Below are 12,436 nucleotides of genomic sequence, written 5' to 3'. Positions count from 1 at the left end.
TTGCTGCAGACGTTCACAGACACCCTCTCACACTGAGCTGTCGTCACTTTGAATCTTGTGTCACAGTTGAACTTTGCCATTAGTGATACTTTGTCAAATGCAAATATTAAAATAAGATTGAAAATACGCTTCCAGAAATGTGTGAGGTGCATTACCCACTATTTGAATTTGCAGTTTGTTTACTCCCCTCATGCTGATGACAGAAATCTCATTTATCCTCTAGGATTTACTTTACTGCAATCTCAAATTATGTGTGCTTCACTGCAAAGACATGTAAGCTGATTGTCTTTTTTTTTGTTTTGTTTTGCTCGTATTTTGTAGGTGATCAGTTAACAATACCAGTGTGAATGCCACCACCAAGGGTTTTGTGTGTGTCACTGCTCACAAGAGTGAAATTACCTTTGATTCGACTGTGTTGGTGAATTGCATTGCGCACTGTAAATGATCTATTAGCATATAGCTTTCCCAGTATTTTGCATGTTCTGGTAAACATGCAAGTTCTCAGTGCTTCCAGTTTGTAGATCAGCTTCCAGAGATCCAATTTCCATGTGGTTTTTATGCATGTAAAAAGCAGTAAATCTGAAAATCCCCTGCTAATACTTCCTCATAAATCCCTCTGTTGTAGTCCTTTGTGTCATTTCACATCATTTAGCTGCATCAGTGCAGGTCGGTTCTCTTATTGTGCAACCCAAACCTCCCATACATCTCACTTTTATCGCAATCTGAAATGTGTACATATCACTCCTACTGAGTCATCAATCATCTGGTTACTGAGAAAAAAGAAAGAAGCATTCCCATTTGATTGCTGTCAAATCTTATTCTTCTACATTTTGTTGTGTGATTTGTTTTCTTCTCTTTTTTCCCTGTTCCATCTCACTTCACGATGAGCTGATATGTTTTACAGGCTCTGAATCAGTTAAACAGTCCCATGTGTTCATGTGTGGGTGTATATCAGCGAGTCTTTTCGACTTTTTGGAGGTTTGAATGTGACCAGCAGCAGGTCGCTCGGCCACGTTTCATTGTGACAAACAGGCCCGAGGAACGACCCTGACAGGTAATAGCACTGAGATACAGCCCTGCACCCGGGGAGGAGGATGTGTGACTGGACGAGTGCGTGTATGGATGATATAACCTCCGCATGTGTGGGTGTGTTTGTTGCGTGAAAGTCTCTTTTACCCTCTTCTCCTTGGAGAGAAGTTGTGTACAGTACGTATATCCCAGCATGCTCACTCCTTGCCAAACAATTTCCGCTCAAACACACACGGCCCCATTCATAAAGGGATCTCCCTGCGCGTCAGTACCTTTACTTGCCCTTTGACCTTTGTGTTCTTTCCCTCTCTCTCTCTTTCTTTCTCCCTGCCGGTGAATCGTCCAGACGCCCCGGTGGCAGAGTTGCACGACCTGTTCTGTAAGAAGCTGCAGCAGTGCTGCGTGCTGTTTGATTTCCTGGACTGCGTCGCCGACCTGAAGGGGAAGGAGATCAAACGCGCCGCGCTCAACGAGCTGGTGGAGAGCGTGGCCACAAGCAGAGGAGTTCTCATCGAGCCTCTCTACCCAGAGGCTATAAAGATGGTGAGTGGAGAGGACGGCCACTGGAGTGAGAGGTGAAAAAAAAAACCCCGCTGAGGTGCACAAACAAACACCGCTTCCTCTTTCAACACGGAAAGTAAAATCCTGGAGAAAACAGATCAAGATGGTTTCAAACTTTGTCCACTGAGGATGCGCAATGGGATCAATAGCTCCAACGATGGAGCGATAGCTAATATTGATCACCAAAAGCTCGAGTTCCACATGTGAATCGATGCTTATCTAACGCGCCTCCTGGAAGTCCAGCCGAGCCCCGGCGTGAGACCCAGCAGAGGAGCTCTGTGGTGAACGAGGGATACGTACTGTTGTGTGGTGGAGCTACAAAGGCTGCGCAGATGGTGCGAAAGAGAGGGATTGAAAAGGGAAGATAGTGTGGCGGAAAGTGTGGACGCCTCAGTTCCCAGAGGACACATCGAAGAGGAGGAGATGAAGGGATGGAGGGGAGGAAGAGGAAAGCCAGAGGACCGAGCTCACGTTGTACAGCCAACGCTCCCAGAGGACGTGAAAACGCTGATAGGACGGAGGGTGGGGTTGAGGGAAAGTGCACAGCAGTTTAATGTGCGGTTCTTAACTTTTAAAAAAAGCTCAAGTTCGATAATGGAAGTGGCCAATGAGTGTCAGAGAAACGGTCCGCAGGACAAATGTGCTCACATTATGTTCCACAGTACACACGCTAAACTCAAAACTCAAGCCTCATTTTGATATATGCTTTTGTCATCCACAGCACAGTGTCTAATATTCATGATGGAGGTGCATTTTATTTGGTGGATAGTATAAATGAGTCCGACGCATTGACGAAAGGGAATCAAGTTGTTTTAAGCACAAACAACACTTTATCAACTATCAATTGTTTATTTATTCAGAGAGACGTCTCCTAATTTCCTAAAAAAGCCTCATGTACTCACCAAAAAGTATAGAATAAATCTGTAAATGCACAGAGGGAAAGCGACACATTGATGGCGTGTGACTGATGAGCCGTGCCTATGTGAACAAAGTGCGTGATGTAATCATAACGTCAGATCGGATTGGTCAGTCTGGGAAAATGACGCTGCAGATGTGTGAAAGAGGCCCGACAAAACACTCCTACAAGCACGGCTTCTACTTTGAAGAGCCTTTTTTTGCAAAAAACCGGTGCGTGTAAAAAGCAAAGTTTACACACATTGTGACTCAGCCATTGACGTGAGCCCACTTGATTTCTGAATAAAATACCAAAGACCTGCTGCCTTAAGGTAGCGATGCACCATTATTCCTGCTAAATGCATGTGGTGGAAATAAATCTCACAGACATCGTCGGTGTGGGATGAAAAAATAACAACTGATCCCTGAAAGTCTCCTCATACAGTTGTATTTGCTCTGTGCGGTTGGATGAACTAATGATAGTGCTGGTAAGTGGATGTCTAGCAGATGAACATTCACACATGATGTTAAACGCAAAGATCATATACAGAAAGGCTAAAAGGTGAGGGAGGCGGTGGACGAAAGAGAAATGGAGATGAAGTGAAGGAGAAAAGAGATGATTTAGTAGGTGTTAACCTCACACCACTTTAATAAAAAGTGAGACTCAATGAATAATGGATTCTTTTTATAAAAATCTAGGTCCCCTAAAACGAGCAAATAGCGCTGCCAGTGGAAACGCAGTTGCTGAATAAATCATGACGTAGCAAGCCGTCATTGCATGACTAATCAGTTGCTCTTATAACGCAGTGTGTGAGCAGCAGTGAGCATGACCAACAGCGGCTCAGAAACTAAAAACAGTGACAGAAGAAAGAGGTTTTTTTTTTGTTTTTTTCCCCCTTCATGCAGAAGATTTCTCTCTCAACCGAAGCGCAATGCTGCCACCCACCTAACACAGCTGCTTCCATTTGGTTAAGTGTTGTGAAATACCGCTTGGAGAGACAAGTGACATAGATTTAGTCAACTTGTATCTATTCTGAGCTCAATCAGTGTCTCATCTAAACGATGCAGCTCTATACACTAAATATAGAGATTCATAAAAGATGTAGTTATAGTCATTTTTCTCCTTAAAACAATGGGACGATTACTATTACAAATGCGGTTTGTTTTTAACTATCTGCCTTTTCTACCTGTCCACTCACACGTCCACTTCTCACGCTCGTCTTCATTTTTTTTCCAGATCTCGGTAAATATCTTCCGGACTCTTCCACCCAGTGAAAATCCCGAGTTCGACCCAGAGGAAGATGAGCCGACACTGGAGGCTTCCTGGCCACATCTGCAGGTACACAATGTGGTATTTGTGAATGAACAGTGTTGTGTATATATATATATATATATATATATATAGAGAGAGATGGGCTTTAGTTGGGGGTTTGAGGAATCGGCGCTGAGGATGTGGAGGTTTTTCACTGGGATTGAGGCCGAATGGAGAAGATCAAGGCCGACGGGCTCATGTTGGACAGTCTGATGGGAAAGTCAGAGAGAGAGAATCCACGTAAGACAAATGGTAGAAAACGAGAGTGGAGCCGCCACGCCGGTGAGCGGGTTTAATGATGCAGAGAAGGAGGACGTCCAGGTGACCGGTGTGACAAATGAGGATGCAGCAGACAAAGACGATTGGAAAAAGATGACACAAAGCAGCAGCCTCTAATGGGGGAGAAAGATCACGCTTTGATTCGAGGTAGAATTTCCTCACTGATATCCGACTAAATAAAAAAAAACTGAAGCTCAAACAGAATAATCACTCCAAGATTTACACAGATGACATTCGGGTGTGGTGTACAGTCATTTCTGCCTCTTCAGGAGGAGATGAGTCAAAATATGAGTGGAGAGTGACGTCCAAGCTGCTTCACAAGGCTTCTTTTTCACTTTCTTCCTCGGTTTTTTTATGTTGCAGAAAGAAAAAAAGGATTTTCTGTAAATATAACAATACAGTAAGCGGTGAATCTGCATCAGACACGTTACAGTATGTGTAAGATCATTACAACATTTGTATGAAGATAAAAGCGTTTATAACAGAGATTAGCAGTCATAGTGGAAAGGGGTTAAACTGCTTAATTGGTCCATTTTAAAAAAAATGTTTGTGTCTGTTTCACCTCTTTCTCTGCAGTTAATGAGACAAATATCAACACAGTAAATGCCATCTGATCTCTTCTTTTCATTAGCTGGTGTACGAGTTCTTCCTGCGATTCCTGGAGAGCCCGGACTTCCAGCCTTCCATGGCCAAACGCTACGTCGACCAGAAGTTTGTCTTGCAGGTAATCCCCACGTTTTGTGCAGCCTGACAAATCGAAAGTTCTGAGGTGCATCTCAATCCCCTGACAAATGAAACGTGATAAAACAGTGAAAGCTTTTTGAAAAGTGGGACTATGTGACTGTGAAACATGTATAGAAAACAAACCTGAACATTCTGTATGGCAATCCCTTTGGGTGTGTTTTTACTTAAAGCGGTGTTAAAACTTAATGTAAAATTGATGTAACGTGTGTGTGTGCGTCTGTGTGTGTGTGTGTGTGTGTGTGTGTGATACAGGTATACTCTGGTGCCTCAAAACCTAGAAAAAAAAAAAAAATCCAAAAAGACCTGTTATTAAATGATAAACACTAAAAGGAGTCCAGCATGAAGAATTGGCTGTAACAGGGAAAAGGTCAGGGAATGAATACATAAATACATCCACGAGGTAATTATCTTCTGTGTGTGCGTGTGTCTGTGTGTGTGTGTGTGTGTGTGTAGCTCCTGGAGCTGTTCGACAGTGAGGACCCCAGGGAGAGGGAGTACCTAAAGACCATCCTGCACCGTGTCTATGGAAAACTACTGGGCCTCCGAGCCTACATCCGCAAACAGATCAACAACATCTTCCTCAGGTAGAGGCTGCGCTCTGCCGACCCCAAGCACAGGATCTAGACGAGCTATTTATGGCCTGTCAATGTCAATAAATCAAACATTGGCCTACAAACAAAGACAGGATTCATGCATTTTTACATTTCTGCGCAATTATACCTAATGCATTTTATTATAACCTTGCTGCTTCCAGAGGTTTACTAACAGCTGCTCTCTTCAGTGTGCTACTGTATTATTTGCTATCTTTACGGAGAATTTGGATTTAGAGCAGGTTCAAAAGAGAGTCAGACAAAAGTTTATTTTGTGTCTCGGACAAAACAATTAGTATCCGCTTTATATTAAAGAGATAAAGTGGAGAAAAATAAACAGTTATCAGGAATGTTAACGGTGTATTTCGCCTTCAGTTCGCCGCGGTGCGGGAGTACAAACATGCACCCTGATTGGTCAGTGTTTCAGAACGGCCTTGTACACTCCGTCACTTTATATCTGCAATATACACAATCATAATAAAGTTCAATCCAATCTAAAATGAAAAGAACATTTTAGATTTGTTATCATTAATAAGTTATTACGTTGTTGATTTGCTATTCCGGCCCTGCTGAGATCAAACGTCGCTATATGCTGCTCTTAAAACGGAACTGGAATTCACAGCACAGTTTTACTCCATCTCAAATCTTTATTTAAATTTGCACTGCTGTCACATATTATTATGTACACACCGCTTCCAGACAGTCTTGGTTCCTGTACCAAAAGTGGCAGAATCCTTTCAAATGTTTGTTTTTTTCGTCCTTTCCATCAACAAGTGTCGCTGACTCAGTGCCTCTGGTTTTGTTTGCAGTGTAATTCAATGGGGAGAGGCAGGGGAGCTAAAACAAGCTGTTGCTATAATAACCGATTTGGTTCGGTGTCTACGACAGCTAAAATATGAAAAAATACAAACATGTTATAGTGCTGCATTTCAAACATTATTCAACTTAATTTTTTATTTTTTTTTTTTACTGAGAAGCTGTTTTAACATTTTCCCCTTGATTTCTCTGGCTTCAGGTTCATATATGAAACTGAGCACTTCAACGGAGTCGCGGAGTTGCTGGAAATCCTTGGCAGGTTCGAGCGCACACACACACACACACACACACACACACACACACACACACACACACACACACACACACACACACACACACACACACACACACACACACACACACACACACACACACACACACACACATTTGGCCAGCTGTTCCTATTTATGAGAAAAGCTACTTCCGCAGTAAATTAAGCCGCTACGAAACAATTTCTGCAAAGAATGGCCACCGCTGAGACTGCGGAACACAGAAAACAATACGGATTTTCATTGATCATGCCTTCCTCTTATCAGGTAAACACAATCACAGCCTGGCTGTGAGGGAAACGGTAATAAGGAAGGCAGGGGGGCGAATAAAGAGAGCTGTTTGATAGGTATGCAGAGACAAGACAAGCGATGACGGGGTTTGGATAATAATAACAAAATATGTCCTTTGCTTTGTCTGTTAGGAAATACATGAAGAAGAGCAGACAGTGAAGCAAATTCACCGTTTAAACAGTATTTTACTGCATCTGCAACACAAATCGATTGGAATAAAAATGAAAAGATGATTGTGATTAAGAGAAATATGCAAGAGAGAGAGAGATAGAAAGAGAGAGAGAGCATGGAGGATGATTACAAACGTGATATTATCAAGTTTCATTTCCTCACTGGGTCTGTATGCGTCATGATGTAAAAGAAATATGTGGCAATGTGAGGGAACACCCCAGCTGTCATTGTCAGATATAAAGATCAATATCAATCCTCAGACTTCAAAACTGGAGTTACGTAAGTTGGTTTGCTAAAGTTTTACCAAACCAGGAGCCTGCTGCGGTTAATTCATTCCTGTTAGTTTAAAGATTTTATGTTTGATTTGCAACACAGTCAATTTGAAATGTAATCCCAATATAGAGTCAGTTAGCATCCTGTCAATGGTGGGAAGAAAAAGTTTACTAATCCTTTGAAATTTTACAGTTTTCTGTTTGAGCTGCAATTAAAATGTAAATTGATCTGCCTCCAAACTGTAAGTACAGACACAGACAATGTACCAATCAAATACCAAACACACACATTGCATTTAATTCAGCCACTATCCATTAACATATTGATTTTAAATCAATTCAAATTGAAAGGCAGGAGTTCTCAAACAAGGCCAATTTTGACTTCTTAAAAAAAAAAACACAATAAAATATCTAAAAGTTGTTTTTTTTTTCTCCAAGATGCACAGTGTCTCATATAACCCGGAATCATTTAGAAAATTGTTGATTTGGACCTCACGCAAATCAACACATTTCAAAACGTTTTCTTGCCCCTGCAGGCGATTTGGTTAATTCTATCAAAGATTCCAAGCTTTCTCTGTCTCTCTACTTGAGAATTTGGAAAGTTATTAGATGTGCTAATAGTGCAGAGAGATGGAGAAACTGAAGGACGGAAACATAAAACAAACGAGGAAGACAAAATGAGAACTCGCAAAGCAAACAAATGAACATTAAAGGCCATGAATATTAATTTGCATTCAGGGTCATTTTTGGCGGATGTGATGCAGAGTTCCCTCTGCGAAGCCATTTATCTGAAGGGGGTTCGGAATAAAAACACCTTCATTGATCCGAACGCGATTTTGAAATGGACCTGTGACTTTTGAGGGACGAGACGAGAAGCACGCGATGAGGAAGAGGATGAATCCAAGGTGAAACCGGAGGCAGGAATGGAGGTGGAAGGGGGAGGGGGAGATGGGAGATGGGAGGGGGGGGGGGGTGAACGGTGAGTCACAAGTGGAGGAAGGAGGGTGAGCGGGAGAGGAGAGAGAGGTTTGTATTCATGTTGGTGGTAACAGAGGTATTTATAGCTCCTCCCACACGCCGAGAGAGGATGCACGGCACAGAAAAAGATCGACAGACAGAGAGGGACTGAGAAAAGGAGGCAGCAAGACAAATTAGAGGAGCCGCGGGGGGGGGGCATTATTGAAAAAAACAAAACAAAAATAACAAAGATGCTGTTAGAAAAGAGGGCGGGCGGACAGGTGGACTGATGTTGAGGCAAACAAACAAATAAATCGCTGACAATCAGCTCAAGATGCTGTTAAATAAGAGTCACATCTACGTTTCCTGACGAAAACGTGTGACGAAGAGCAGGAAAGCTGATGTGGGAGTTTGAGATTTGAACGGTGGGGGAGAGTTGGCTGCCATGAAGGGAGAAGGAAAGTAAGAGAGTGAGGCCGAGGGCATAAGGTCGGGTAAAAGCTGTTCTACTGTTGTAAAGAAAAAACAAACGGGTCAGAATCGTCCTGGAGGATGAAGAGTTTCAGAGATTGGAAGTGGTACTTCAGTGTAAATGTTCCTATAGGATGATGAGCATGAAGCAGGAGGTGAAGCTCAACGTCATTGAGTAAGAATGTAGCTGTGGACAAAAATAAAGTGTGATTTGCATGTTTTAAATAGTAAGTTTTCAGTTTTGGTGGATTATTTTCATGATATTTGAACCTTTTAAGTTGATTTTATCTTAGAAAATAGAGATAACAGAGGAGGGTAGTGCGTAAGTGGTACGTAATGAAGCGAGAGTTGTGATTGGAGGAAACTTCAACGGGCATGTTGATGAAAGGAGAGAGGAGCTGATGAGGATGAGGAGGAAGGTGTATTGTCGCGCGCAGGAGCGTCTCTGGCGCCCCTCAGGGGAACTGCACCCTCCCCTGCTATGATAGAATATCTTCCTGTCCATTGAAGTGAAAGATTGTCTTCTACAATGTGGTATATATTTTTTTTTTTAATAAAACAAAACGAAACAAAAACCACTGTTGGGAGAAAATGTTTTTCATCTCAATCTAATAAGCACAGGCCGTCTTCAGAGACGCGGTTCCTCTGGCAGACACCCTCATGATGTTAACAATTTTAGCAGCATTGGCAACTGCATCTCAATGCTGCATTGCTGAACTCTGGTCGAACTGCTGAGTTCCTCCTCTCGAATCCACAATCCACAGAGAGCAAATAGTTTTCTTGAAAAGTTAAGCTGCCTTGTCCTCTCTTGATTTTAATATAATAATAATAACTTCTTACACACATGCCAACACTGTAGAGCCGTACAAAGAAAAACCTTTATGTGCGATAAAAACATCGAAATGCTGTTCATGTTGAGCACAGGTTCTTACAAACTCACCTAATGGAGGCAGGTTAGCGTTACTAATAACTGCAACTTTCGTTTATGAATAAATGGACCTGACAATTGATATTGAATCGAAAAATAGTACGGCATCGGGTAGGAAATCTTAATTAAACTTCAAATGACCCATCGCAAAGTGTTTGGATTTCTCCTGTATCTGTTTTTTTGCATTTTGGATAATTGCATAAGCGCTTTTTTTTAATAATGAAAAATTCAATTTGCTTGTATTTTCACATTGTTGTTGTTTTTTTTTTTTCAAGTTTACAGTTCATTCTGCTTTAAAGCGAATAAAATGCATGTTTTACCTTTTTTAAATGATTATTTTACATCTTTCCTGTCAGTTCACTCATTTGATTGTTGATGTAAACAAACTCCTGATCGATAGTTTTAAGTCTCATTTTCTTTAATCTTGTTGCATTCAAGGTTATTCCCCTTTGTTGTTGTTGTTGTTGGCGTGGGCAGTTCATTTTTACAACTGAGGACTGTGGAAAGTTATTGCATGATTCCGATGAGCGACTGTTGCAGCAGCGCTTTCTGTTTGATAAATTGGTCAAAATTTGAACTTTAGTATTGAAGAAACTAAAGATTTCAAGAAATTTTACTTTTTTTTTTTTTTTTTTTAAACATTGATTGAGCAAGTTCATCATGAATAGACTCAAACTGCCAACTAACCGGGTCTTTGTCTGAGATTTCACACAAGTGAAAAACATGTCGAAGAAAGCAAACACTATAAAACATTTAAAGATCGCAGAGAAAAAGCTCTTTTTTTTTCTCTCTCTCTCTCTCTCTCTCTCTCTCTCTCTCTCTCGCTCTAACTGCCTTCTCATCTCTTCCGCCAGCATAATAAATGGCTTCGCCTTGCCTCTGAAGGCCGAACACAAGCAGTTCCTGGTTCGGGTCCTCATCCCGCTACACACAGCAAAGTCCCTTTCCATCTTCCACGCACAGGTCAGTGATGATCCCATATTCACTTCCTGTGGATATCCTGAGGCGCTGAAAGGTCTTTGTTGTTTTCATGTGACACGTCAAATATGATCATGGAGCGATGGCATGTTTCATTTTATTTAATGTTACATTTATGTGGACACACGCAGAGGATGGTGGAGGAAAATACTGGACCTGCTTTTAAAGTATATTAATGCATCTTATGCTCATTAGGGTCGTTTGTTGAACCTGCTGATGAGCGTGTTTATTTTTTATGTTCTCTCCAAACATTTCGCCTCAGTATTTGCAGGCATGAGACTCATAGACTCATGTTTTATCCACATCTGATTAATTTTTTTTTTATTGCTATGGTTCCAATCTACCACTAGGAGGCCCAGTTGAGTCACAAATCATGTCTATATACTGTGTGTGTGTGAAAATAATTTTGGATGTCACAGATGGTAGATTGTGTGTATGCACGCCTACACACTGCACCCATTATTTGCCTATGCAGAAGGTACAGTTTGTTTGCCACAAACTGGTCGAAGGTGTATGTGTGTGTGCGTGTGTGTGCGTGTGTGTGTGTGTGTGTGTGTGTGTGTGTGTGTGTGTGTGTGTGTGTGTATTCTGGGTCTCAGCATCACCGTGCCCTACATTCCTCCCCCATCTCCCTCCCTGCGTTTCACACACATACATTATTTACACACTCGAATACACAGTCTTTTTGACAGGGTCACAGGAGAGGCGCTGCTTGTGGACGGCTCTCTGTAGGTGCGGCGGTGCGGCACTGACCCAGTTTTAGATGCATCAAAATATGATTTCATCTCAGAGATTTCTCAGCACTGTGAAATTCATCTGAGTCCTCCTGCATTTAAAAGGATTTCATTTCTGTCACTTTACCGCAGTATAAACTCATCCGTCACCGTGACGCCGCCACATTTGACAGTAAAGTACTATTAATCAATATTGTCATATAATTAACAACACAGTTATAATAAACGGAAGGTTCTGTCGATCCTGAACTGATTCCAGCAAATAAGTGCGCATCCCCAAGACTCCATAACTACAAGTGACATTTAAAAGTAATGTATGAGATTAGTCATTTGGTCTTTGGTTTGCAATACAAGCTGTATTTAAGTGTGCAGTTTGCGTTTAAGTCAGAATCACACTTTGAAGTGAAATTCACCTTCACTAAGACGCGAGTAATTAGGACGGATGGTCACATTCAAAACACGCAAAAATAAGCTTTTCTGTATTTTATATGAGATGGGTTGTCTAACCCAGTAATTGCTGCTTTTTTCCTACCTGGATCCCCTTGGTTTCCCCCCAGGTAGATAAACAAAAGCCTACAAGACTGCCTTTTTTTTTTTTTTTTTTTTTTTTTTTTTTTTTTAAACAAATCCAATTAATTTAATTTCACAGCAGATTAAAACTTGCACCCGACACTGGAAAAACACTCACGGTAGCTTTCTGCCAAACACCTCAAGCCTAAAACCTTCTATATCGTTGTTTCTCCTGAGAGGTTAAGACCCTCCGCTCGCAGCAAAAATACTACTTAATTTAGGTTTGTGGCTTTTACTCAGAAAGACCCGGGTGCCTCCAAAAACAGACCTTAATTTGACCTGTCACTGTGACATATCAATCTGGTAAAATCCTTGCCTTAAAAGTTTAAAAAGGACGAGAGTATCCATAATCCTTCCCCCAACAATGGCCTCCTGTTCCCGCTAAGCTCGACCTGACAACAGAATCCCACATCATATTTACCCAAATTGATTTCTCTAATGCGTCGCTAATACTTTAAATAGTTTGGGCGCTCGGCACCTTCTCTTTAATCCCCCTCCTTTTTTTTTTTTTTTTTTTTTCCAGTTCAACGTCTTTCACTGTCCCTTTTTACTTAAAACTTCTGTCCCTTC

The 12,436-nt window shown here is 41.5% G+C and overlaps 1 protein-coding gene across 1 annotated transcript in view; it reads left to right on the top strand.

Moving 5' to 3' along the window:
* The window catches only part of ppp2r5b (protein phosphatase 2, regulatory subunit B', beta), a gene marked incomplete at its 5' end in the record, with an annotated part of 35,162 nt that overhangs the window by 18,681 nt on the left and 4,045 nt on the right, over window positions 1-12,436 (top strand). The window contains 6 exons of the mRNA XM_080519189.1: window positions 1,376-1,572; window positions 3,722-3,823; window positions 4,707-4,799; window positions 5,273-5,403; window positions 6,425-6,484; window positions 10,439-10,547. Of these exons, the coding sequence (XP_080375315.1) occupies window positions 1,376-1,572; window positions 3,722-3,823; window positions 4,707-4,799; window positions 5,273-5,403; window positions 6,425-6,484; window positions 10,439-10,547 (692 nt within the window). The remainder of the gene's footprint in view (window positions 1-1,375; window positions 1,573-3,721; window positions 3,824-4,706; window positions 4,800-5,272; window positions 5,404-6,424; window positions 6,485-10,438; window positions 10,548-12,436) is intronic.

The sequence above is a fragment of the Blennius ocellaris genome (genome assembly GCF_963422515.1).
Source record: "Blennius ocellaris genome assembly, chromosome: 23".
Classification (NCBI taxonomy): Eukaryota; Metazoa; Chordata; class Actinopteri; order Blenniiformes; family Blenniidae; genus Blennius; species Blennius ocellaris.
The sequence above is the reverse complement of the archived record's forward strand: the minus strand, read 5'-3'. Positions and strand labels throughout refer to the sequence as shown.